We start from the raw sequence: 24,405 nt of genomic DNA, 5'->3' as shown, positions 1-24,405 counted from the left end.
TTCCCGCCTCCCGCCGATACTTAACGGCTGCGGGCTGGCCCACTTGGGCGGGGGGGGGGGCGCTGATAACGGGAGGCGGGTCCTCGTCTCTGTGGAAAGTGCCGCGGCGGATGCGGAGTCAGCGCTCCCCGCTCGCCCTGAGCGGATGAAAACAAACAGCAGCAATGGCGGCGGCGGCGGCGGCTGCAGGGGGAGTCTGCGGCCGTGAGGGACACTCTGGCTGTGTAACCTGCGACGACGGGCAGGTCGGCTCGTAGGACCGGCAGACTGAGCGACTTCTCCTCGAAGGCCGGCGCCGGTTCCTCAGAGCCTTCCTCGAAGGGGCGGCGCAAGCAGAGACTCCACTCGTACGCGGGCCAGCCAGCCTCGGGCATTCCCAACCCCTTCCCTGGGCTGGACCAAGCACTGGGCAGCGGCGAGTGGAGGCCGGATATTGGTCACCCGCCTCGGGACTAAAGGTCCCAACAGCAGGCGCTGTTTTCCCGGCAGGCTTGGGCTACGAATCTACGCGCACCCCCCACCCCCGCCATATTCCCTGACGGGGGCTGAGGAAAGCCTTGTCCCGCGCGGGAATTGGGCAGCGGAGCCGAGCGCGAAAGGTGCGCTAGGAAGAAGGGAGACGAGAGGCGGGCGGCCCTCAAGTCTGCGGGGCCGGAGGGGTCTTGGTGCTGCGAGCCCCCATTGGGGTTCCTGAGGTGACCCAGCAAAGGACGTTCACTGCCACGTCTCCTCTCCGAGAAAAGAAGCCACAGGAGGCGGCGAGGGCGGCCCCTTCCAGCCCTTCGAGTCGAAACCACCCGCGAGGATTTCGGAGAGGCCCACTGGGTCTGACCATGAGGAGGGGCTAGGATAGCCTCCGGGCTCGTCCCCGGAATGAGACCCCGAGCCATCACCTCAGCCTTCTTCCCGCAGGTAATTCCCCCCCCCCTGCACCTCAGATGCACATAATTTGATGGGTTTCGACTAGGCTTCTGCTGGGGTAGGGTGAGGGGTCTGCTCCCACAGAGTAGGTAGGGGTGGGGAGAGCAGCGGATCACAGTCTGATTGTATAGAGTTGTGGGTAGTAGGGAAAATAGGGCTGTGAGGACTGTTTATTTCTAGACAAACCTTTCAGAACCTAAGGAGTACTGAAAATAAAACCTCCTTGAGGATGTGATGTAGTCAACGTATGACGTGGCACGTGCATGACCTTGGGTTTAAACCCAGCTGCACCACTAAATTTCTTAGCATGTGTGATGTGGGAGCTTGAATATATCTGTAACTTATTTCATGACCTTGTCAAAAGGGAGTTTTGTTGACTGAGGTTGTTTCAGATCTGCTGCTGATAAATGATTAAGCTGCTTTAAAGCAACAGTCTTCAAAGAATTCCAGCAACACAGGACCTATTTTCACTAACCAGTTCTACATCATGTTTTCCTTTGAGGATCAAGCTGCCAGTCTTTATGCTGCATACTTTGTCTTCATCATGTGATCTGACCTCATGGACTTTTGATCTAGAGATATTTCTAAATCTTTCAGGCAAAAATGTGACTGAAATAATGTGAGGATTTTCAAACTCTTGGGCCACAATTCAACACAAATTCAAGTATGCTTAAGTTCACTGAAATCTTAACCAAAACAGTGCAATTCTGCTACGAGGAGTGGGACTTTCTCTCTAGTTAATATGTTTAGTATTTCAGTCTTGGTGTGCCTAACTCTGCATTGGAATGTGGCTCTGGGTCTTTAAAATACCTATTGCGTAATGGAAAAACTAGGCCATTCACATAAACAAAAAATAGTTTAGTTAGAATCACTGGCTTTTTTGTATTTCAATAAAAGTGAAAAGGCATTTTAGAAACATGTTTTTATTTGCCTTAAAATTACATTTCTTCATTTCTTTTCCCCTAGAATTTATATTAACTTAGGGACTAATCAATGTTTGCTGCCTTCCCGTTTGCTGTAACAACAAGAATAAAAAAGTTCATAATCATAGTTTGGTTCCTATCAAGAAGAAAATCTACCACAAAACCTAAAATTGGGCTGCTTCATATTTACAGGAATTAAGGCATATGCCTCTGTGTGCTATATCTGCCAATAGGGTTCCTTGTAAAGCGTTAGAATTTTATGTCTGCTCTAGTTGATTTTCATGTATGCTGCATTCACTGAGGGACCCCAGAGCCAGCCGTGGCTTTTGATGACATCTGTAGAGAGCACACAAATCAAACAGAATTAAATGGTTCTTGCACATAGTGGGCAGTGTTGTAGGTACACAAATTATACTAGACACGCTGGAAGCAGCCCTCAGGAGGTACAAAATGGGGAATTCTTGTAAGCTGTCTCACTATTTTAGGAAACAGAATAAATGGGGATAAGTGAACCATAGGTCTTTAGGACATCATATTTAGTATTTTCTCCAAATTTAGAAATATATGTTCATGATGTAACAGAATTAATTTTCATTCCAGAACAAAATGAGATCCGGCTTGTCAAGTTTATAGACATATGCTTTCTATCATAGAATCTGTACTAAGAGCAAATTCAATTATCCAAGGGCCAGTGTTTATGTAATCAAAACATTACCATGCATGCACAAGAGAGAGATATCAGCAGGCTTCTGGGTATCCCAGCTTGCAAAAGTACTAAAAATCTTTAGGTTGAGGCAGGGGAGTCAAAACAGCCTATTGAAGGCTGAGTACATTGACTGAGGTGGGTGACGGCCAGGAGTGTAAGGAAGGAAGGCTTGGCTGACTGGAGCACTATACAGAAGCACTCCATACTGCAACATATTCTTACTGGCCCAAAATATTATATAGTCAGTTTTCTTCTAATGTTGTTAAATAATTTATAATTATTATTACATGTAGCTGTTGTTGTTTTTTAATTCAGGAAATCAGTAACTTACAGTGGATTCCCACAAACTCTCCTTTCCAGGTACTGAGCAGGCTAAAATTTCTTAACTTTAACATTACACTCAGTTCTCTGGGTCCAAGAAAGACTAATGGTGAGGTGGCATACATTAGATCTGCCTGGACTTGAATTCAAGGATAATTATTTCTCCTGAAAGAATCAACCCCTAAGTTGGAGCTCTATCTAGTGTTTCTTGTTCCTCTTAGGAGATTGTGATGCAAATGTTGCCAAGACAACTGCTCCCTACTCTCAAAACATGGTAAACAGGCAAAGGAGGAGCAGGTTCATAAATGCTTTGTGTGTCACCCAGAAGTGTTAGGCTTTTATTTGAATTTTTTTATTGGGATCTTTTAAAATGTTTTCCTGCTTTTAAGGAGTTTGCACTAGAGAAAGCAATGCTGCTGTTAATTGGAAAGCCTTGTGAAATATAAAACTGTCTTATACTGAGTGCATCTAGCCCAGTATTGGATATTTTGACTGGCAGTAGCTTTCAAAGTTGTTGATCCAAAGTTTTTCACATCTTCCTGTTACCCAAGTACTTTTAACTGGTGATTAAACCTGGAACTTTCTGCCTCCAAAGTTAATGCCTTACTACTGAGCTACAGTTCATCCCAAAGCGAATGATCTGTAACCTGAGAATCATGAAGTATCTCTGATATTCTAGTACCTTGTGAAGGTTCTAGAATCACTGCACTGAGAGACTTGAACAGTATAATTGTCCATCCTGTCTTCTCATTGAAATACTATATGGGTTGAGGTTACTCATTTCTTAACACCCTTTGTTTTAAATGTGTCTGCCAGAATAGAGAGCAAAGAAAGCTGTTTCCTTACCCTGTAAAAAGAAACCTGCCACCACAGTGTTATTAAAGAACTGTTTTGACCTGAGAGAAGGCGATATCTAGCTTTTGGGGGGGAAAGTCATTGTAATTTGTTTTTGCTGCTTTATTACATAGTTTTAATTAACACTTATTAATTTAATTTTTTTTGTAAACTGCTTCGTGAGATTCACCTGAAAAGTGTTATATAAATAACAACAACAACAGAAATAGAAATATTTTGCTTTAGATATGCTGTGTATTATAGTTACTCAGGAAAGAGGCACTAAAAGCAACAAGGGTTTAGAGTAGGATTGGTCCTGTGGAAATTACCACCATGCATTAAAGCGCAAGCATGTCTGAAATATACAATAGACCATCACAAAGAAGGTGTGTCACATATGTGAATTTGTGTTAGATTTCCATTATATAATGGAAGTTTTTCTTCAAAACTGCAAAAATGAAATTTTTTATAAGTGCTACAGTTTGTGTGTATTGGTTTTCATGTGGTGATGGGGGTGTCAGTTCCAAAAAAATATGGCTTTCTGAAGCATAGAACCCAATAGTTCCCTGACCTGACTGGCTCATAGGTACAAAAATCTCACCTTTTAGATAATGTTGGTTATCCTCTGGGCTAGAAATAAATATTCTGACATTCAGGCTCCAGCTGTGTTCAGTAACATTGGTAGATCACTGAGGAAAATAGTGTGTGATGTTTAGCATGATCCCCTCAAATTCACAGGACAAGTTAGTCAATTTGTGTTCCATTGATTTCAGTGGGTCTTCTCAGGCACGACTTAGTCTGTATCCAGCTCATGATCCATATATTGGTCAAATTCTGATATATAAAACTTTATTTTCAACAAGCAAACATGCAAATTTTCCTAACCACAGCTTAGGTAAAATCTGTTAGCCCTTTTTGTTCTACATTGCATTTTATCTGTCACAGTTTCATGATAACTAGGTAGGTATCATTGCTCATTTATCAAGAAATGAAATAGTTTATCAAATATCACATCTGTTTAGTGAAAGAGACAGTATTGTTCAGGTATACTCTGCACTTTTGCCCAGTGCTGAGTCCATTGCATTTTAACATTATATTGTTGCAAGGAATGTTCCTGTGAAGCATTATGGGATGGTGGGGAGTGACTGGTGGTATCTTGAGGACATTTATTATGGCATGAACTTTGACAGACTAGCACCTGCTCATAAGTATGACTTGTTATTTTTATTTAGCACATAGCTACAGTAGGGCTGTGACATGACAAATGCCAGCTTTGCCCACATCTCCACTCCAGCAACACAATTGGATGACTTAATAAAAATATCATCAGCTATACTGCCATCAGGGGCTCAGTCACCTGCCAATATTGCTATGCTGCCTACATAGGTCAATTTTTATGTGAAAGAATGACTTCCATGTGTAGACTCTTGTTGCTTTGTACAAATATGCTAGAGTTTCTTTAAATGCATATAATGACCAAACTCATTTGGCACTTAGTTCTAGCAAGTTCAGCAGCTTAAATGAAATGTGATCTTTTCCTGCTCCAGTTCCCACAACAACTGAGCTGATTCTGAAAATGCACATAAACTTTTCACTGGTGCGTATTCTCTTCGTAGCTAGTAGTGTATTAATGTAAATCACACAAATTTATCTCAGCAAGGTTAAGATTAGTTTTATGTCTCTTTAAGATTACTGTAGTTTCCTGAAGTTCATTAACTTTGATTAGTTTAAATAATATAGTAAGCTCTCTCTCCTGTTAGTAACAAATTGGAATATTTATGCCTGTTCTATTCTAGATTTCCATATGAAATGGACACTGATCTCAGCTCCCAGGACAGGAAGGACCTGGACAAGTTCATCAAATTTTTTGCCCTGAAGGTAATTTATTGTTTTTTGGAATAGAAGTAAAAATAATAATCCACATTCCTGTTGCACTGTGACAAACCAAAACTCCCTGTACTTATTACACTGCCCCATGCTGCCGAGCCATAATGTTGATTGATGCAATGTCAAAACCTTTTAAAACAACATTTTTTGCTGATCTCTGACTTCATTTGGATTTCAAAAAATATAGATTATAGTATCAAAACAAAACAAAGCCCCATAGTCATCCAGCTTTTGAATATGACAAGCTCCTATTTGACTGTCAGGTGACCCGTCTGCAGACCTTGAGACTGAATCACACATGCTTAAGAGTCAAGGAAAGGGAGTTTGGAATTGGCATTCCAGGTAGACAAAGCAGGAAGCCACACAGTGGCCAGGGTTGCTGGGAGCTTGAGTCTAAACATATGAAAGATGCCAGGTTAGGGAAGGGAGGTATCTAGATATCAAAGCCTTGCTTATAGACAGCATCCTATAACACCCATTGATTGTCCTGTGCTGATTGACTGAGATTAGTATAGATGTTGCAGAGCAAGCTGGGAAAGCGTGTGTATAGATTAAAGGAGAAATGTATGGTTTTACTAACAAGAGAGGTGAATGATCTCAACAGCAAGAGGGGAAGGATAAAATAATGGAAGACCAACAAAAACACTGAAGTAGTGAAAGCAGTTACTTTTGTTTCTGTGTTTCATCTCATCTCTCTCCTGTTTAGTAACAAATCTTGACTTCTCACAAATCTCATATTTTCTCTTTCAGACTGTACAAGTGATTGTCCAGGCCCGACTTGGTGAAAAAATCTGTACTCGATCATCATCCTCGCCAACAGGCTCTGACTGGGTAAACTATATTCCTCATAGGAATCCCATTATTCCCATACTTGTGCCATGTTAAGATACAGGAAACAAAAGACTGAAGCAGAACTGCAGACATAGAACCATGCAAAAATGTTTAAACAGTATTCCTTTTCTTTTTAACCACATAAAACTACTATTTGGGCATCTTGTGGTACTGGGTATACAAATAATATATATGTCTGAATAGTTTCTACCTCAGCTGATTCTGGGTGGATTTCTCTTAATTGCTTTTCATCTGTGGCTCTGATAAAAGCTCTTAAGAGAGGAACTGTAAATAGAGAGAACAAGGAAGGAGCTGGGAAATTTTGTGATGGTATTATCTGCTTTACAAAAAAAAAGGAAAGTAAAGCAAGACTGTTATTAGTAATCATCAGTGTGTGACAGCAGAGAATATTTTGACCTGTTGTCGTCTTTCCACGAATCTAATGTGTACCTCAAATTTCAAAACCTGGAAACCAAAAAAGTATTTCCTTGCGAATGTAAATGCGCCATCAAATCTAATGCACACACTAATTTTTGCGATGAAATTTGGCAAAAAAAGGTGTGCATTACATTTGAGTAAATACAATAAGTTGTAAGTTCCAATACATACATTCCTGTTGTGTGACACATGGTAGATTTCTCAAATAAGTTCCTCAAAAGTAAAATCAACTCTCTTAATTTTGCAGTTCAACTTGGCAATCAAAGATATCCCAGAAGTTACCCATGAAGCAAAAAAAGCCTTGGCAGGACAGCTGCCTGCTGTTGGACGGTCAATGTGTGTGGAAATCTCTCTCAAAACCTCTGAGGTAAAGCCTAAGCAAAACTACACTTTTGCCATCTTCATGGTTTAAGGCTCATGTCAGCAATGTCTTCATACTATGCACATGATATCTATTGCAAGCATTTTTTAACACAACACTACTGGCACTGTTAAGGAGAGACTATACATAAAAAAGAGCCACCCTAGGTCATAAACTGCAGTTACTATGTTGTTGTCACATTCTTTATAGAGGGTTGTGTAGAGGCACCCTAACTATCCAAAATAGTTTTTCAGCCTAAATACAGTATCTGTTTTTAAAATAATCATCATTAGAAAAATAAAAAATGAACTGTATGATGGTTACCACGTATAGGGGTGAGCTTTAAACAAGCAAACAAGCTGCTTTCAACAAACTCAACAGCCCACCAGAAGCATGTGGGATGGGGCCAAACTGTTGAGGCCATTTGTAGGTACCGTATTTTTTGCTCTATAAGACTCACTTTTTCCCTCCTAAAAAGTAAGGGGAAATGTGTTTGCATCTTATGGAGCAAATGCAGGCTGCGCAGCTATCACAGAAGCCAGAACAGCAAGAGGGATTGCTGCTTTCACTGCGCAGATTCAGAATTTTTTTTTCTTGTTTTCCTCCTCCAAAAACTAGGTGCGTCTTGTGGTCTGGTGCGTCTTATAGAGCGAAAAATATGGTATATTTGTCATTTGAAGTCAAAAGGAAGCTGAGTGCATCTCACAAGGGGGAAAGGGTCTCTTGTTTATATATGCAAATCTTTAATCTTATGAATCAGAAGGAGCAAACCATAGCTACAAATTCCTTATTACATGTAGTATTTTGAATTTTGTGTCTCCATTCAACTTCCAAAGGGACCACAGTAAGATCTAAAATGATTATTCATATGATGATAAACTTATTTTGCAGGTTATTCCCATTCATTGAGCATCTCACAAAGATGTTATTTAAACATTCCTTTTTCCACTGCAGGGGGATTCCATGGAGTTGGAAATTTGGTGTTTGGAAATGAATGAAAAGTAAGTGTGTGTTGCTGATACTTGTCCAATAAGCAGATACTTCTTGGCTGACTAAGTGCATAAGGGCACAGGACTTCATCTGAATACTAGTTGCTGGGAAACAACAATGGGAGAGGGCTGTTGCACTCATGTTCTGTTTGTGGGCTTCCCATATGTATTTGGTTGGCCACTGTGGGAAACAGAATACTCAACTAAATAGTTATTTGGTCTGATCCAGCAGGACTCTTTTTATGTTCTTAGTCATGTTCACAGTTTCCCCACTTGCCTAGAAGCAGATATAACAGGGTAGAGCTAAAACCATGTGGGGTTTGGATTATCTTCAATGACTATAGTTGCAAGCCAATATGGTTAAATGGTAATAGCAACCACTTCATGTGCACTCAGGTTTAGGAAATGCATGAATTACAAAATAGGAAAGTTGAGTTAAATTAGGTTATTTTCTGCTGGTTGTTTTGGTTGTTGGTGATTTTAAATGACTGATTTAAATCAATCCACCCTGGATCTAAAAGGGCAGTTATTATTAGATGGCAGAAAGCTCTAAAATAAATCCTCCTATTGACCCATGATATAAATGGCCTGTTTTGATTTAACAGTGTTGTAGAAGACACTGGAGTTAAATTATCTACAGTGAGTCAGCAGTTTAGTTCTGATTTTTTTTAAATTCTGCATCAGGCAAACATAATTAGCCACAAGCATCTGCTGCTTCGCAGCTTTTACTTGTCTCCTAGACTAGAAAAATTGCAAAGGGACTTAAGATTTTATCACATTTATCATTCAAGTAAGAGAGAACTCTTGGTCTCTGTTAGCTGAGAAATTCAAGTGTCTTTTCACAGAACATACCTGCTCAGTATTTAAAGTCATGTGTATCTTGTGCTGAAGTACAAGGATTTCTAATTGATTACAAATAAGAATTATGCAAGATAATTATATAGGTATCTACAAGCTATATACCGTATTTTTCGCCCTATAAGAAGCACTTTTTCCCCTCCAAAAATGAAGGGGAAATGTGGGTGCCTCTTATGGGGCGAATGCAGGCTTTCGCTGAAGCCTGGAGAGCGAGAGGGGTTGGTGCGCACCGACCCCTCTCGCTCTCCAGGCTTCAGGAGAGCCCCAGCGCCAGCCCCACAAGGTCGGGGGACAGAGGGAGGCGGAACGCCGCCATCCTGCTGTCTCCCGAAGTGGTTTGGAGGCTGACGGCGGGGAGAAGAGTGCTTCTCCCCGCTGCCTGCCCCACCACTCCGGGGACAGCAGGGGGACGCAGCGCGTCTCCCTGCTGTCCCCGGACCTGATCGCAAGGCGGGCGGGGGGGAGAAGAGCGCTTCTCCCCGCTGCCTGCCCCACCACTCCGGGGACAGCAGGGAGACGCGCTGCGTCTCCTTGCTGTCCCCGGACCTGATCGCAAGGCGGGCGGCGGGGAGAAGAGCGCTTCTCCCCGCTGCCTGCCCCACAAGCGCCTGGGGGGGAAATAATTTTTTTTTCTTTATTTCCCCCCAAAAAACTTGATGCGTCCTATGGGCCGGTGCGTCCTATGGGGCGAAAAATACGGTAATAAAATAAGCTAAAAAATGCTCAAAAACTTACAGTAATTAATTCTAGTACAAGATTATTTGTAACTTCTGCAAATACTTTTTTGCAATTCGATAAATATTCTTTAGGAACAAATTGCATAAGGTATATGAAGGTATATGAATAGATTGTGTTTCTAAGGGCAGGTTGTAATCTCAATTGCTTCTATTTTACATGGCTAATTCTAGTGTAGACCCCAAATGTCACTGTCTCTAGCTTGTATTAGTGTACTTTGTGTCACTTCATTGAGAATATCGGACTAACTCTTTCTGTGTGCTTTTTAGGTGTGATAAAGAAATCAAAGTTTCTTACACTGTGTACAACAGACTGTCTCTATTACTGAAGTCTTTACTTGCTATAACAAGGGTGACTCCTGCCTACAGACTCTCTAGGAAACAAGGTCATGAATATGTAATATTGTACAGGTAATAAATATTGAAATAGAAACAATAGAACTATTGGCTCATGCACTTTTCCCACTCATTTTTTCCTATGGTATTTTGCAATTCTTGATCAACGCTTCATTATTTTTCTTTAGCTTCTCCATATTCTTAGAATATCTTACCCTTTAAAAGCCAGCTTGCTTCCTCAGTTGTTTCCTTTAAAAGGATCCTTAGTTAAAACATAACTTTTTTCTCCCATCTTTGTCTTAGAACATGTCTGGTAGAAAGTTTTCGAACTGCTAAAGGTTTGGCGGGTGAGGGGGGATCCTTTTTAAATAGAAAAGGCAAGCCTGAATTGGGTCTTACAATGATATTTCTGGTTCATCTGCTGACCAGTGAATAGCATATCAGCTGTGGGTTCAGATTTCCAGCTCAGCCATGAATTTACTGGATGATGGCATTGGGCAAACTGCTGTCTTTCAGTCCCAGTTACTCATGAGTAAAAGGCAATAATACTCAGATAAATATTGTATGGGTAAAGAATCTTAATCTTGTAAAGTACTTTGTAAATCAGAAGACACAGCTCAATGATAAACACTTAGTGCACCTGACTTTATACTACCTAGTAGACTATGTTTAATGTGCTCTCTCTCTCTCTCTCATAGGATATACTTCGGAGAAGTTCAGCTGAGTGGCTTGGGAGAAGGTACGGGTTTGGCAATGAACAAACTAGCTGAAGACTTAAAAAAACAACTACAGTGGTGCCCCGCAAGACGAAATTAATTCGTTCCGCAATTTTTGTCGTCTAGCGAATTTTTCGTCTTGCGAAGCACGAAATCCCATAGGAATGCATTGAAAATCAATTAATGCGTTCCTATGGTCAAAAAAAGTCGAAACAAAGCCAAATTTGGTACAACAACAGTTTATTAACTGCTCTTTAAAGTCACACATACTGTAAAGAGCAGTTCAAAAATTGAAGGGAAAATAAATTAACTTTATAAACAAAACATGTCTTTGTTTTTAGACAAAGGAAACAAAGCCGCGAGACATTTTCGTCTTGCGAAGCAAGCCCATAGGGAAATTTCGTCTTGCGAGGCAAATCGAAAACGGAAAAACCTTTCGTCTAGCGAGTTTTTTGTCTTGCGAGGCATTCGTCTTGCGAGGTACCACTGTACTATATACCAGTAACATAACAGTCAGGGAGAATATAAGAAGAAAATGAAGGATTTTGGATGTAGGGGGAATTAGGATATTCCCTTACTGGAGGACAATAATAGCAGTATAACGTTTATTAACAGCAAGTGCATCAGTCCCTACATGGACTAGCACAATTAGTAAAATAACTTTTTTTAAAAAAGGTGCTGAGAGATTTATTAGGAAGAGGTATGCCTTCAGTAAGGGATATGGCAGGAAAGCATATTGTTATCCCTTTGTTGCTAGCAGAATGACATAAACTGTCATTCAGCAACAGAGAAATGGCAAATCAATCTTTATCTTTAATGCTGACTATTAATTTGTTGTTGTTATTATTATTGATAATTTTTCTATTTCCATAGGATTTCAGACCGTCCGTGTTGGGACAGTGGGTACTCCATTAGGCACCATTACTTTGTCCTGTGCCTACAGAATCAACCTAGCTTTCATGTCTACCAGGTGAGAGCATGAGAGTCAAACTAAGCCACATTTTCCAGGACACTTTCCACTTCTGAAGCCCAAAATCCTGGGCTTCTCAGATTTTGTGGAGTGATATTGTTTGGTAGCCCTGAGTCATGCTCCTGAACACCAATTTCCTTGTTCATGTGTGGAGTTGTAGGGTTGAATTGTGGGGATGCTCTGCTTCCCATTAACTGATGCAGAAGAGCAGTCTAGCTGTCAGAATTGGGGTTGCAGCAGAGAAGAGAACACAGTCTTATGAATAACACCATTTGCTTGTTGCATTGCAGGCAGTTTGAGAGGACCCCACCTATCATGGGGATTATCATTGATCACTTTGTGGAACGTCCCTACCCCAGCTCCTCACCCATGCATCCCTGCAATTACAGGTGAGGAAATACAAATCACAGATCATAGGTGAAGGCAGTTCTTCCCAAATACAGAGCCTCTACACCATGCACAGCTGGGTGGAGAAAAGAAAAAGTTATTACATGAAATGGAAAACCCTGCATTTTCTATTCTATAAGTGGGTGAATGGCATATGGTCTAGAGGGTTCTTAGAGTTTCAGACTCTCTCCAGTTCACGTAGACAGCGGTTCACATGAATTCTCATTTGCATCATTAGTATATAATCAGAAAAAATACTATGCAGAGTGAAAACTCTTAACTGCTACGTGAAATGAGTTGCAGAAGAAAGCTAACACAGTGCATTGCAAGCATTGATTTTAGTGTTTGTACACTCAAGTGTCAGCATTCAAAAGCATATGTGGTTCATTTATTTCATATAGTTTTCAAATACTGGGTCTACTTTAATTTGTGAAAGGGAATGTTTACCAGCAGATGCTTCTGCTGGAGGAAGAGGGACCGGAGGTATGCCATCTCCCTCACTTTTTGCAACCCTCAGGAGCAGTGAAACTAGGAACTGATGAATAACTACCCCCTCCTTATCCAGTGGAATTCCACTTATGGGAATCCTAGAGCCAACCCATTGCAATGTATAATACTTTGACAAAGAATCATAGAATTTTAGAGTTTGAAGGGTCCTCTAGTCCAACCCTCTGCAGTGCTGGAATCTCAACTGAAGCATACATAACAAGTGGTCATCAAAATCAAAGAGTTGTTTTAGTAAAAGGTTTTATTTTATAAACATTTCCTTTGCAGTCAGACCAAAAGCAATGATAAGGTGCTTTAAAGTGGCTTTGAAGCTACATTTTGTACATCTCTACAGCATAGCTGTCAACATTTCCCTTTTCTTGTGAGGGATCCTATTCGGAATAAGGGAATTTCCCTTTAAAAAAGGGAAACGTTGACAGCTATGTTCTACAGCTGGTAGCATAGGTAACATTTATCAGGAAGAATCTTCCTAACAAAAACTAAAAGGCAGATAGGTGAATAATGTTTCATACTTCTCCTGGACAAATAAAATCCAGACATAATCCACTCTAGTAGCATTTATTTAAACCCCGATAAGGAAAGAGTTAGAGCTCCTTCATAATTCTCCTTTCAACTCCACTCAGATGTTCTGGGTCTGTCTACAATGTCTGTCTCTGTATGTACTTTAAATATTACGTTTTATTGAGCATTCCCATTTTGAAGTTTATCTCCTTCTGTTACAGAACAGCTGGTGAGGAAAATGCATACCCATCAGTGGAAGATTCTCAAGAAGCCTGCACCACCTCTTTTTCTACTTCTCCACCATCACAGGTAAACAATTTTTCAGAGACCATTGTATGTTTTCCAGCATGCCTCTTTCAGAGAGGCAGCTAGCTGTATTGTCATGTTTGTCAACAAGGCACGTTTTAGTTTACAGACACTTGTATTTTTAGTTAACATTTTAAAAAATTGAATATTACAGATTGTTAGACAAATACAAAAATGAAGGTTACTGAAAACTAAATGATAGTTTACTACATCTGTGCCTAATGATAAGTTTCCTTGTGCATACAAAAATTCTGTCTCTTTATAGATAAAACAATGTGGTATTGGTCACACTTGATTGCACAGAGTGCAGTTTAAGTTCTGAATCAATTTTGCTGACAATCTGTTGATTGCATAGTATTCACCTGTTTCCATCCTGCTGCAATTTAAAAACCTTTCTCTATACCTGGCAAGTGTAAAATACTTAAAGATTGGGTCACTTTTCTCTTCTCTTTTCCTTTTAAAACTTTGCATACTCTGGCCGATGTATTCCATAGATTTAAAAGACTGGCAAAGAGCCTTTGGAGCTGTGCAGTTGGTGTTGAAGGTTTAGTTTTCGAATCTCCTTCACTAGGGCAACCCTGGCGTGGAAATGAGTTTCTGATTGCATTTCCAGAAGAGAAGATATGTAAACAGATGTTGTTAGGGAAGGAGAAGGCATGTAACACTTGTGGTGCACATAATCCTAGGAAATTGCTGAGGATCATATCTTAACTTCAGGCTAGAGGATGAGGGCATGCTCTACAGGCAACTGTGGGTTGGGCACAGCCTTCTGCTTCACCCCTGTTTTCCTGGATCAAAGTGTCCATTTCCAATTTATGTATGTTTTGGGGCACTCTAAAGATTTTTGCCTTATGCTTAGGGGCTCTCCTGGTTGCCCAGTCAAATATCACAAAAGAAACAAGTTCCTATAAAAGGTTCTGAATCTATTACTTCAGTTGTCTCAATCAAACTCTAGTCTGAAGACACATGGCTTCTGACTTTGACAGCCAGCACAGCTGATGAGTTTGTGGCTCAAGGCTTTTTCTCTGTTCTTGCTAGGGTTTGTGTTCAGCTGCTCTGTAACAGGGTGAGGTATCTTTTTTTAAAAAAACCAGTGTTTGACAAAGCCTATTGTCTTACTGTTTGTATTGAACCTTCAAGCCTAGTGCAACTGGAGATTGCTTTGATCACTGAGATGCATGAGGACGTAGAGTGATCTCCACTTTATATAGCTCCCCCTTTGCTCAGTTGTCACCAACAGCTATTCAAGCCTAGTTGTTAAGATGATCAATAAAAGTCCTACAACATCTGACTTTAGAAGAGAGTTTCAGGCTGTTGGTTATATATGATCAGCAGTGAATTCATTGATAAAGACTACAACTAGGAACACTTTTTTAAAAAAGCGGACAACAGTTTCCTGACATTTTAAACCCTTTATAAAGCATGCAGCTCCCCTGCAATTCTGCAACTCTTTGACATGTATGAATGTTTCTCATAGCTGTAGCCACAGTCCTCACCAACATTCACTTCATCCAACCCTTTTCAGTTTTTCTTTCTGAAGTCTTTTTCTTTCTTTTCCTTTTGTGTGTCTGTGTTCAGTGTGTATTTACTGTCACTAAAGCATATTTTCAGACCCCTCCTCCTGTCGTGACGGATACATTGAAGGGCCCTTTGATGGGGCTGACCTTTTCACATCAAGTGAGTTCATAGTAGAAAAAAATATGTTTGGCCTGACATCACCTTTAAAATAAAGAAGGTGCATGACAAAAGTATTTTTTCACTAACTAGTAAATAATTTTCCTTAGATTTGGCTCTTTAGGCTGGTTAGCCTAAAATGAAACATGCATTTGAGTTTAATGTGCTTAGAGGTTTGCAAAATCTGTTCAGTTACTGACTACCTTTTAGAAAAGAAAATGAATCAAACATCTCTGAAGTTATAAATTTATTGTCTTTATTGCTGAACAGGAAATTTGCAAAGAAGCAATGAAAAGATGTAGTTTAGACTACAGGGCAAACTTTATAGAGCAATCGTAGAATACTGATCGCTTCGTGGAATAGAGTTTTCTGGAAATTGCTGTGTGTTTTCTTGAGTTGACCAGGGGACAGGAAATAAACAGTATTTTTCACCTCTGAAGAAATTAAAAGTTTATTGTCACCATTATAAAGGGCTGAAGCAGTTATTGTACCTCAGGAGTGAATTTTATTCTAGTGGATTAATTTTGTTACAGTTGGCCTTAGACATTGGCTTTTGGAGCACATTAATTAATTACTGTGAGCCCAGTATTCCACATAGGCATTTCTTCTGTTTCTTTTCCAGAGCTTTCCGATAGCCCAGTGAGGAATTTAATATTTTGTTGTCCAATGTTTTTCTGTAGCTGTTTCAGACTGTGCTTTGGGGGTGTGATACCAATAGATTCTATTTTTTAATGTTACCTGAGTCATTTTGAAAACAGTCCTGTTTTTATTTGTTTGAATTCCCTGAAATCCTGTTTTTATTTGTTTTATATGCTTTTACACAACTGTTCTTTTAAGGGTTTGATGTAGTATTCTTGTTTTAATGATATTGTTTATTAGGTTATATATACAATTTAAAGATTTTTAAAATATTAAGCAGAGGAAGGTTTGGGCTATGAGGTGGACTTTCACATTGAGGACTATAAAATGACTGCTCTGGAAACTTTTGCCTCTATAACTGAGATGCAGAATGTGAGGCTTTATGTTCGGGCTTTGCCCTTCTTGGTGTGAGAGTCAAAGAGAGGCATGCAGTTGGTCACATGATTTGTTTGACAATGAACCTATATCCACAGTTAGAGTCTGCTGTCAGAGCAGTGGTTTTCCAGGCTTCTTCTGTAGCATTTATTTAATAAAGGCAGTGAAAATCAATAGGAAGTTGAAGTAGCATATAACAATAATATATAAAACATTTCAATAAAACACAGAACAGTCATTTAAAAAAAACCCTCATAGAAAACAAATAATAAACACAGCTTTTAAGTAATAGCTCTCTTGTCCAGCATGTTATTGGTCAACACACTTCATACTATCCTCTCAGTCCTATATGAATGCCATCTCCATAATTTGTAGGTGTTGTGCATCATTTTTAAGCAAAATCCAGGCTTGAGAGTGGTCCCTGGTAATCCTAAACACAACTTGAAAATAAGTTCCATTGAAATCAGTGGCAACTTTTTCTTTTAAGTAAAGATGTCTAGGATTGGTTTGGTTTTGTGTGTGCATGTGGCTCAGACTACCTCAGTTCCAGCCTAGTATTTTATTCTGCAAATCTGATTTCTTTTCCTGGCCTTTTCCAGTAATTCTGAAAATTATTCAGACTGTGTGGGGTTTTCCCTTTCTCTCCCTTTCCCTTTCCCCCTCTCATTTCTTAGCTCTCCAGCTCTCGTCTTTCTTATCAGCCTACAGCCCTGGGAGTTGGATCAGCTGACCTGGCCTACCCAGTAGTCTTTGCTGGCGGCTTGAGTGCTGCACATCCTCACCAGGTATTCTTAGAGGTTTGAGACCGTTTTATATGTCTCATAGCTAACTCTGTTCCTTAACTGTTGACATATTTCTCTATCCATTCTTACCCCATTATTTTACTTGTAGGGTACAGTCAGAGCTGAGCAACATAAGAAGCAGCCTTGCTTTGCCTGTTAAGAAATTTGAAGGCTTTCTGCCATAAAGCAAAGAAAACTGGAGGATATCATAGTCAAGTGCTGGGAATGGGGGGCCAATGCCCAGCTTTCTTTGTCATGTCTGGTTATCACTCTCCTTAGTTGATAATTTCTTCTGGTGCTCCCTGTCTTAACTTCATTGTAAGTGACTGAGATCCTCTCCAGCTCTCTTTACCTGTTGGTAGGAAGCCTTCAGGCAGAACCAGGCTGTTTCTCATATCATGAGTATAACATGTAATCAGCTGTCAGCTACCTATCATTGAGAGTCAGGCAACCATACACTTGAAAATAAAAGAGCCTAGAGCTTTTTTAAATGAATACTAAAATATCTAATTTTCTTATCCCTTTCTCCTCCAGTTGATGGTTCCAGGGAAGGATGGAGGAGTGCCCTTGATTCCTAGCCAACCAGTTCATGGCACTCAGGCTGATCATGAGAGAATGGCAACATGCACCCCTTTGGATGGGGGTCACTACTCTGCAGTTACTCCAGCTAGCAGGTAAGTTTTCCATCTCTTCGTGGTGATTCATAGTCTTACTACAGGTTTTAAAAATAATAATTCATTTGCTAGGCTATAAGCAGCTTTCTGGAAAGAGGCAGTTAGGAAGATCATTAGAGGATTTTAACTTTCCCTAATTCAGATTCTTTTTCCTCCCTTTCTTTCCCCCCAAAGTGAAAGTGCAGAGAAAGCATGTGTAAGTAGGGTTCTCCTACATTTGCAGTAACTACAGCCCTGTAGGAAGATAGGACAGTAATTTTCCAAATCCAACAGCTGTTTGATAGAATGTTTTCATAGTAAAATGCATCTACACACATAAAATCAACATTATTTAGTTCAGTTATTTAGTATTCAGTAATTACAGTAACTTTCACTATTCTTGATGGATCAGCACCTAAAGTTCAGCATTGTTTTGGACTTTGGAAACTTTACAAATTTCAGTAGCAGCAAAAAATGTAAGAACTGGAGCTGTACTCTTGGTAAGATCTACATCTGTCTGATCCAGCTACTTTTAATGCCACTATTTCCACCTTGTGACATTTCATTAGTTCCACATACTAGACTCTTCATTAGTAATAATAAAGTAGTTTTGGTTTCATTTCTGAATGCAGGTACTAAAGCATAGTTGTAGCTTCTAACAAGAATACCTCAAACACCAATTCCTGCTGAGCTTCTGTTAGGGTTAAGCACAAACCTTGCCCTTTAGAGTTGAGGACAGTACCAACACTCACATTTGCAGTTTAATACTGGTAGCTTTGGCAAACTTAACATTTCTATTTTTCCTGAGGATGTAATTTAGACAAGCGCCTGGGATGCTAGTCTCAAATTGCCCACTGTCTGTCCCCTTAAATAAACTTAAATAAACATGCAAACACTTCATCCTCACTTGTAAAGCTGTAACACTATTTAATACTGCTCCAGCCAGCACTGCTGTACAGTTCAATTTCTTGATGTTAGTACATTTCAATTAATGTTAGGAAGCTCCCACAAGCTTAGAAGAAGCCAATTTAGTGTTTTTTATGTTTATGTGTGATATCAATATATACAGATTGACAGATCCACATGTGCCAATTAATCACCATATTTGACAGGAATAAATCATCCATGCATACTACACCTCAAAGTCATGAAATGGGATACAAATGCAATAAAAAATAGGGCTTTCAAAAGCTGAACAGGTGCAGGGGGCACTATTTGGTCTAGGGCCTGTTCACGTGTATTCCATAATCTCTGGGTGGTGCCCCTGTTCATATGGCTGTAATCTCCCTCTCCACACCTGTACCTGCATTCATGAGGGATATGATCAGGAGCCTCCAGAGGCCTGGAATGACATTGCCTTTTGAAGACATTTATGGTGTGGATATTAATTTAACATACAAATCACAACTTGAAGTGGGGAGAAACCCATGAAAATATTAAGAAAACAAAATCCATTTTGAAGGAGAAAAGAGTAGTGAAATATTCTATGGGAACAGTTTTGTAGTCTTTTATCCAGAATGTGGCTGGGAGTGTTCTGTTCAAATTGTATTACGCAAATCCTCCACCAACTTCACTGGTTACCAGTTTGTTCTCAGGCTCAATTCAAAGTGTTGGCTTCAATATTTAAAATCTTGGGACCACAATATGTTAAGACACACACAGCCTGCAAATGAGTCTGTCCAGGATTTCTACTCCACTTTGGAGACCTTCCTTTGGGACCACCACCTTCACCACTATCTGAAATACAGCAAGTGGGTACCCAGGAGAGGGCCTTTTCAGTTTTATTTGGGATGACTACTGAGATAACTTTGATTCACCATGAACTTTGCTGATACTTTTTACACATTATGCATTGTCCTTTGTGTGTAGAATACTGCCTTTTGTACCTGCAGTACCACATATGGGTAAACAAATAATACACTCTCATGTACCAGTGCTTCATTCCAGAGCTCGTGCAGAGCAAGAAAAACAAAAGGAAATCAATTAATACCCCTTCTCTTTTCTCTCTCAGTGAGGACACAGAAACTGTATCTAACAGCAGTGAAGGAAAGAGTGGGTCCCCACATGATCTCTGGGAGACAATATTTGTGCGGAAGGTGGGAGCCTTTGTCAATAAACCTATCAACCAGGTAATTTAAATTCATTGCTCTTGGAGACTTTGTGTCATAAATATGGTGGTTGCAAGTCTTGCATTGAGCAAGGGGTTTGGACGAGGTCTTTTCCAGCTCTGAAATTCTATGATGTGCTGTTCTTTAGGAAAGAAAAAACTCAAGGAATATCCTCTCCCTTGACACAGGAGGCAGAAAACAACAGCAGCCTTTCTGTTTCTTTCTTCTTTCTTCTTTGAACATTAGTTGATCATAGTTTGAAGATTCACAGTTCTGTGTTGCATGCTGGGTAAGAGGAGCGGCATTTGACTGAACATTTGGGATTCTGTCTTTTGATCCTTTCTAGGTGACCATGGCCAGTTTGGACATTCCTTTTGCTATGTTTGCTCCCAAGAACATTGAGCCAGAAGATAATGACCCCATGGTAAGAAATGCCAGTCTTGCTCAGTCCTGCCTTCTCAGATTTGAGTGGGTCTGAATTTCCTAACCCAGCCATTAGCATGCTTCTGTTTTCTATCTGAAAAACGTAACTTTTAGCATCCATTTAATTCCCTCATGCCAGTGTTTGGGTATGTTGGTCTGACACTTGGATTTCTTCAACAGGTGAATCCTCCTGACTCTCCAGAAATAGAGTCTCCCCTCCAGGGCAGCCTACACTCAGTGGGCTCCAGTGGCAGCAGCAATGGGAACATCCATGACGATTTTGTTATGGTTGACTTCGTAAGTTGATGCAGCCCTTTACATACACATACAACCTTCGCCTCAATGTCTGAAGGAGAACTGAAATGCTAAAATATATGAAATTCCTTAGGAAAAGGCATCTTCACAGAACCAATGTGGGGCAAATGGCTCTGGATATTATTTCATTAAAAAGCAGAAGTGTACTGATGTGGCCTCCCAAAATATTGAGAGACTGAGCTTGCAGGAATTCCAGCATACTGGACCCTTTTGAGAGGCCTGAAACTTTTATTCTTAAGAACCCATGATGAGTTTTACTCATAGGACTAGAACTCAAAGGCTATTTGGTGCAGCCTTCTGTCCAAAAGTGGCCCTTTTCACAAACTCTCACCCCAAATCAATCTCAGCAAATTCTCTACGTTACTCAGATTATAGGGTGACATGAGCAAAGAGCAGTATCTAAGAAGGTGGTCTACAACACAGGTTATAATAATAACAACTTATTATTTATATGCTGCTTATTTGACTGGGTTGCCCCAGCCACTCTGGGCGGCTCCCAACAAAAATAGTAAAAGCAATATAACATTACAGACTACAGGTTCACTTGCAGTCCAGAAAATAGCCAGATGACCAGTTTTGATAGGAGAAAGATGAAAACATGTTCTACTATATGCCATACATTGTGCTGTTGTTGGGTGAAACAATGGAATGCATTTCATTGATACTGGTTAAATACATTATCAGATGATGATTGAACAGAGCACTGTTGTGTTATCAATGTACAGCTGACTGATATTTGTCCATTTAATTCTAGAAACCGGCATTTTCTAAGGATGACATTCTCCCAATAGACCTTGGAACATTCTACCGTGAATTTCAGAATCCTCCTCAGCTCAGCAGCCTCTCCATTGACATTGGGGCTCAGTCCATGGCAGAAGATCTGGTATGCAAAAATGGGATTTCAGTTTGGGGGCATTGCTCCCTGCCATACATAAACCAAATATGCCTTATTTGAGAGGACTGATCAAACAGGTCATTCATTATTTAATGTGTTAGATAATTGTGCTGTGAACTCAAAAGTGCCAAAGCGCCAAGTTCAAATCTTTTGTAAGTGCTATAAAAATACATGGCCTTAGGCAGGCCACTTTCTCATCACCTTAGACTGCCCCAGTGACCACCCACACAATGTATTGGAATAATCATTTTGACATGCCTTACAGGGGTTTTGTAGGGTTCCTTGAGATAATAAAGCACAGTATATGAAGAAGTAACATTTTGAAGTACCACATAAATATGTTGTTACAAGATGATCCAAGGTGTTTTCTGACACTGGTTCTCATTTCCCTGCTTCCCTACATCCTCAGAATTGTATCATCCTTAGCTCCCTCAGACAGTATCCTGCACTCAGTCACAACTTAATATTTTCTCCTATGTGCAGAACTGATTCCTTAAGCACAGTGCTCCCCTTGAGCATATCTTTCCCATGAGGTCTTTGTCTTCACTCTTCAGTCTTCATTCCCAACTGTAGCTGAGCAAGTCTGACTGCATTTGCTCACACTCTTCTCTCCCTCCCTTTTGTTTTCTCTGCTTTATTGTAGATCATATGCTCTTCATGGTTAATGACATGTTTGTTTTTGCCTCTGAAACCCTGTAAAATGTACAAAAGGTTTTGAAAGAAAATGCCTGCAAGTTGCCATCTGTTAGCAGCAGGCTGACAAGTGTAATTGTGCTAAAGTTGCTCCAGCAAATTTCAGAGGCCACAATCTCATGCACCTTCACACCTACAAACAAGCCATGGACGTGGATAGATGCTGTTTACAGCATTTTACTCCCTTCCAGGGTAGCTGTGCATACAGGTTGGGAGATCTTGAGAGCATTTCATAGTTTGATAGTAATGTTGTGCTGAATCTATTGAATCAAATCTGTCTTCAGATAAAGCATTATTATTATTAATTATGCCTTACTCTGCTCTTCTGTTTTATGTTTTTTGAACTACCTCTTTTATTCCTGTGTCTCAGGGGTGAGGAGCCTGTGGTCCCTCAAATGCTCTTGGACTACCATGCCCATCATCCCTTACCATTGACCATGTTGGCTGGTGCTGATGGGAGTTGGAGTTCAACAACATCTGGAGGGCCCCCACACCTGCTGTGTATTATGTGAAAGAAAAAAGAACTGGCTAATGTAGCTACTGATAATTTTTCTTTGTCTTCACAGGATTCTCTACCAGATAAACTGGCTGTCCATGAGAAAAATGTCAAAGAATTTGATGCCTTTGTAGAGACCTTACAGTAAAACGGCTTATTCTACAGCAGCATTGAACTTTTTAGACACCCTGGAAAAGGAAGCCCATGCATTCTGCCTTTCTTCCCTTAGTGTCTTGTTCTGTCCCCGTCCCCCAATTTCGTAGGCACTATTGCTTTGCTCTGTCAGGTGCAGAAACAGTGGTCTGTATCTCTTTGAACTAGTCCTTGGGAAGGGTGTGACTTGCTTTTCTACCCGTGTGAGGTTCGTATTGAATACAGTGCATTAGGAAACAAGATCAAGGCCCGTTCTTCTTCCATTTTCTCATGTGTTGAGAGACACTGATGCTTCTTCCTCCCTCAACAGGGCTCTACAGTCTGGTTTCCTGGGGACAGTCTTTTTCCCTGCATCTGCAGTAACGCCAAGCAGAAATAACTCTGACGAAATGTAACTGTCTTGTGAGCACTGTAGATTCTGCTAGCGTGGTTCAAACACCGGCTTGCCTTCAGCAAGTGCAGCTAAAGCATAAGGGCAAGGGGCCGTTTTTCACCAGTGGTGCCCTAAACAAAGCAAACATAATGTAGCACATCTGTGTGGAAATAAGAATTGAGGGGCCTGACCTGATTGTCTAGTGCAGTTTCAAAGTAAGCCACAGACGCTAAAAGAATTGTTTTTTGTATATTACCTGCCAACACGGTGTGTGTCAATATATTGCCTCCCCAAGACCACAAGCATGGTCTGTGGCATTTGGAGAAGATCCAGAGTTTGTAGGCTGTGTTTACAGTCAGCAGTTGTAAATATGAATTAGGAATCCTAATTCTCTAGGGTTATTTAATTTGGGGGGGGGGTCTTTAGTCCAAAGTTCTTTCCTCTATTCCCCTCAAATGTTGCTGCTCTATCATAAAATAAGAAATATTTATTACTCTAAAGGAAACCTATATTTAAAAAAAATGTATGTGGATGCTTTCACTTTGTAAAGTAGCCATATAGGCTGCTTTGTCCTTTGTCACTGCAAGTATGTTGTTCCAAACAGCTGTCATTTCCCCCACTCCCGTTTGCAGGGTAAACTATAATACTTATTTTCAGAAACAGACATGGTTATGCTTTCAAAGTGATCTCTTCTGGTGACTCGATTTCCATTCTGCCCTGTTGGGTCTGTGGATGTCATAAATAAAAATGCACGTTGATGCAGTGCACTGGTAGAAAGTTTCTAAAATGATTGTCTCTGACAGGCTTATACATTCGCTGTGGTCTGCACTTAGTTAGAAAGTAGCTTTTTCAGACAAGCACATTTTAAAGACGTTTGTGGTACTTATTTTAATTGATGGGGTTTTGATTGGCTAAAAGTTTATTTTTCTAATGACTTAGCCATTAAGCAGTGTGATTGGCTGACATTGCTATGTGTTTGATCTGCCTGCTCTGTTCTTCACCAAATATGGGGAAGGAAAAACAACACTAAGCATCAGCTCAGGGATAAGTTAGACTCTGGGCACAACTTATTTCTTCCTTTTCATTAGAAACCAAGCTGAGACTGCAATCCTGTGCAAACTTTCTTGCGAGTAAATCCCATTAAACTCTGTGGAAGTTAATTCTGAGGAAATGTGCTTAGGATTGTACTGTAAAATGCCGAAGACCATTCCCTGCAACCTGTTCTCTTATAAACTATTTCTTATGACTGCGGACATGAAGGACCATTTATGGTTTCCTGATTAAAGTAATGAGATGTTAA

General features: G+C 40.3%; 1 protein-coding gene across 10 annotated transcripts; it reads left to right on the top strand.

Moving 5' to 3' along the window:
• Positions 1-152: 152 nt before the first annotated feature.
• Positions 153-24,405, top strand: ATG13 (autophagy related 13). Of its 10 annotated transcripts, none has more exons than XM_081165059.1 (18): positions 153-912; positions 5,502-5,583; positions 6,343-6,423; positions 7,109-7,228; positions 8,177-8,223; positions 10,074-10,214; positions 10,838-10,878; positions 11,729-11,825; positions 12,116-12,214; positions 13,442-13,529; positions 15,105-15,203; positions 16,889-16,999; positions 17,531-17,670; positions 19,661-19,778; positions 20,104-20,181; positions 20,361-20,477; positions 21,250-21,378; positions 22,650-24,405. In XM_081165059.1, exons 2-18 carry the CDS (start codon positions 5,515-5,517, stop codon positions 22,725-22,727), a joined length of 1,653 nt encoding a protein of 550 aa, XP_081021185.1. In that variant the 5' UTR covers positions 153-912; positions 5,502-5,514; the 3' UTR covers positions 22,728-24,405. The 10 variants fall into 10 exon arrangements, with proteins under 10 accessions (XP_081021185.1, XP_081021188.1, XP_081021186.1 ...); XM_081165060.1 differs by lacking the exon at positions 153-912 and adding an exon at positions 4,588-4,665 and having other exon boundaries at positions 16,916-16,999; XM_081165057.1 differs by lacking the exon at positions 153-912 and adding an exon at positions 4,588-4,665.

Source organism: Podarcis bocagei (genome assembly GCF_964188305.1).
Source record: "Podarcis bocagei genome assembly, chromosome: 1".
Taxonomy (NCBI): domain Eukaryota; kingdom Metazoa; phylum Chordata; class Lepidosauria; order Squamata; family Lacertidae; genus Podarcis; species Podarcis bocagei.
Note: the sequence above shows the minus strand (reverse complement) of the source record. Positions and strands in the feature narration are given on the sequence as shown.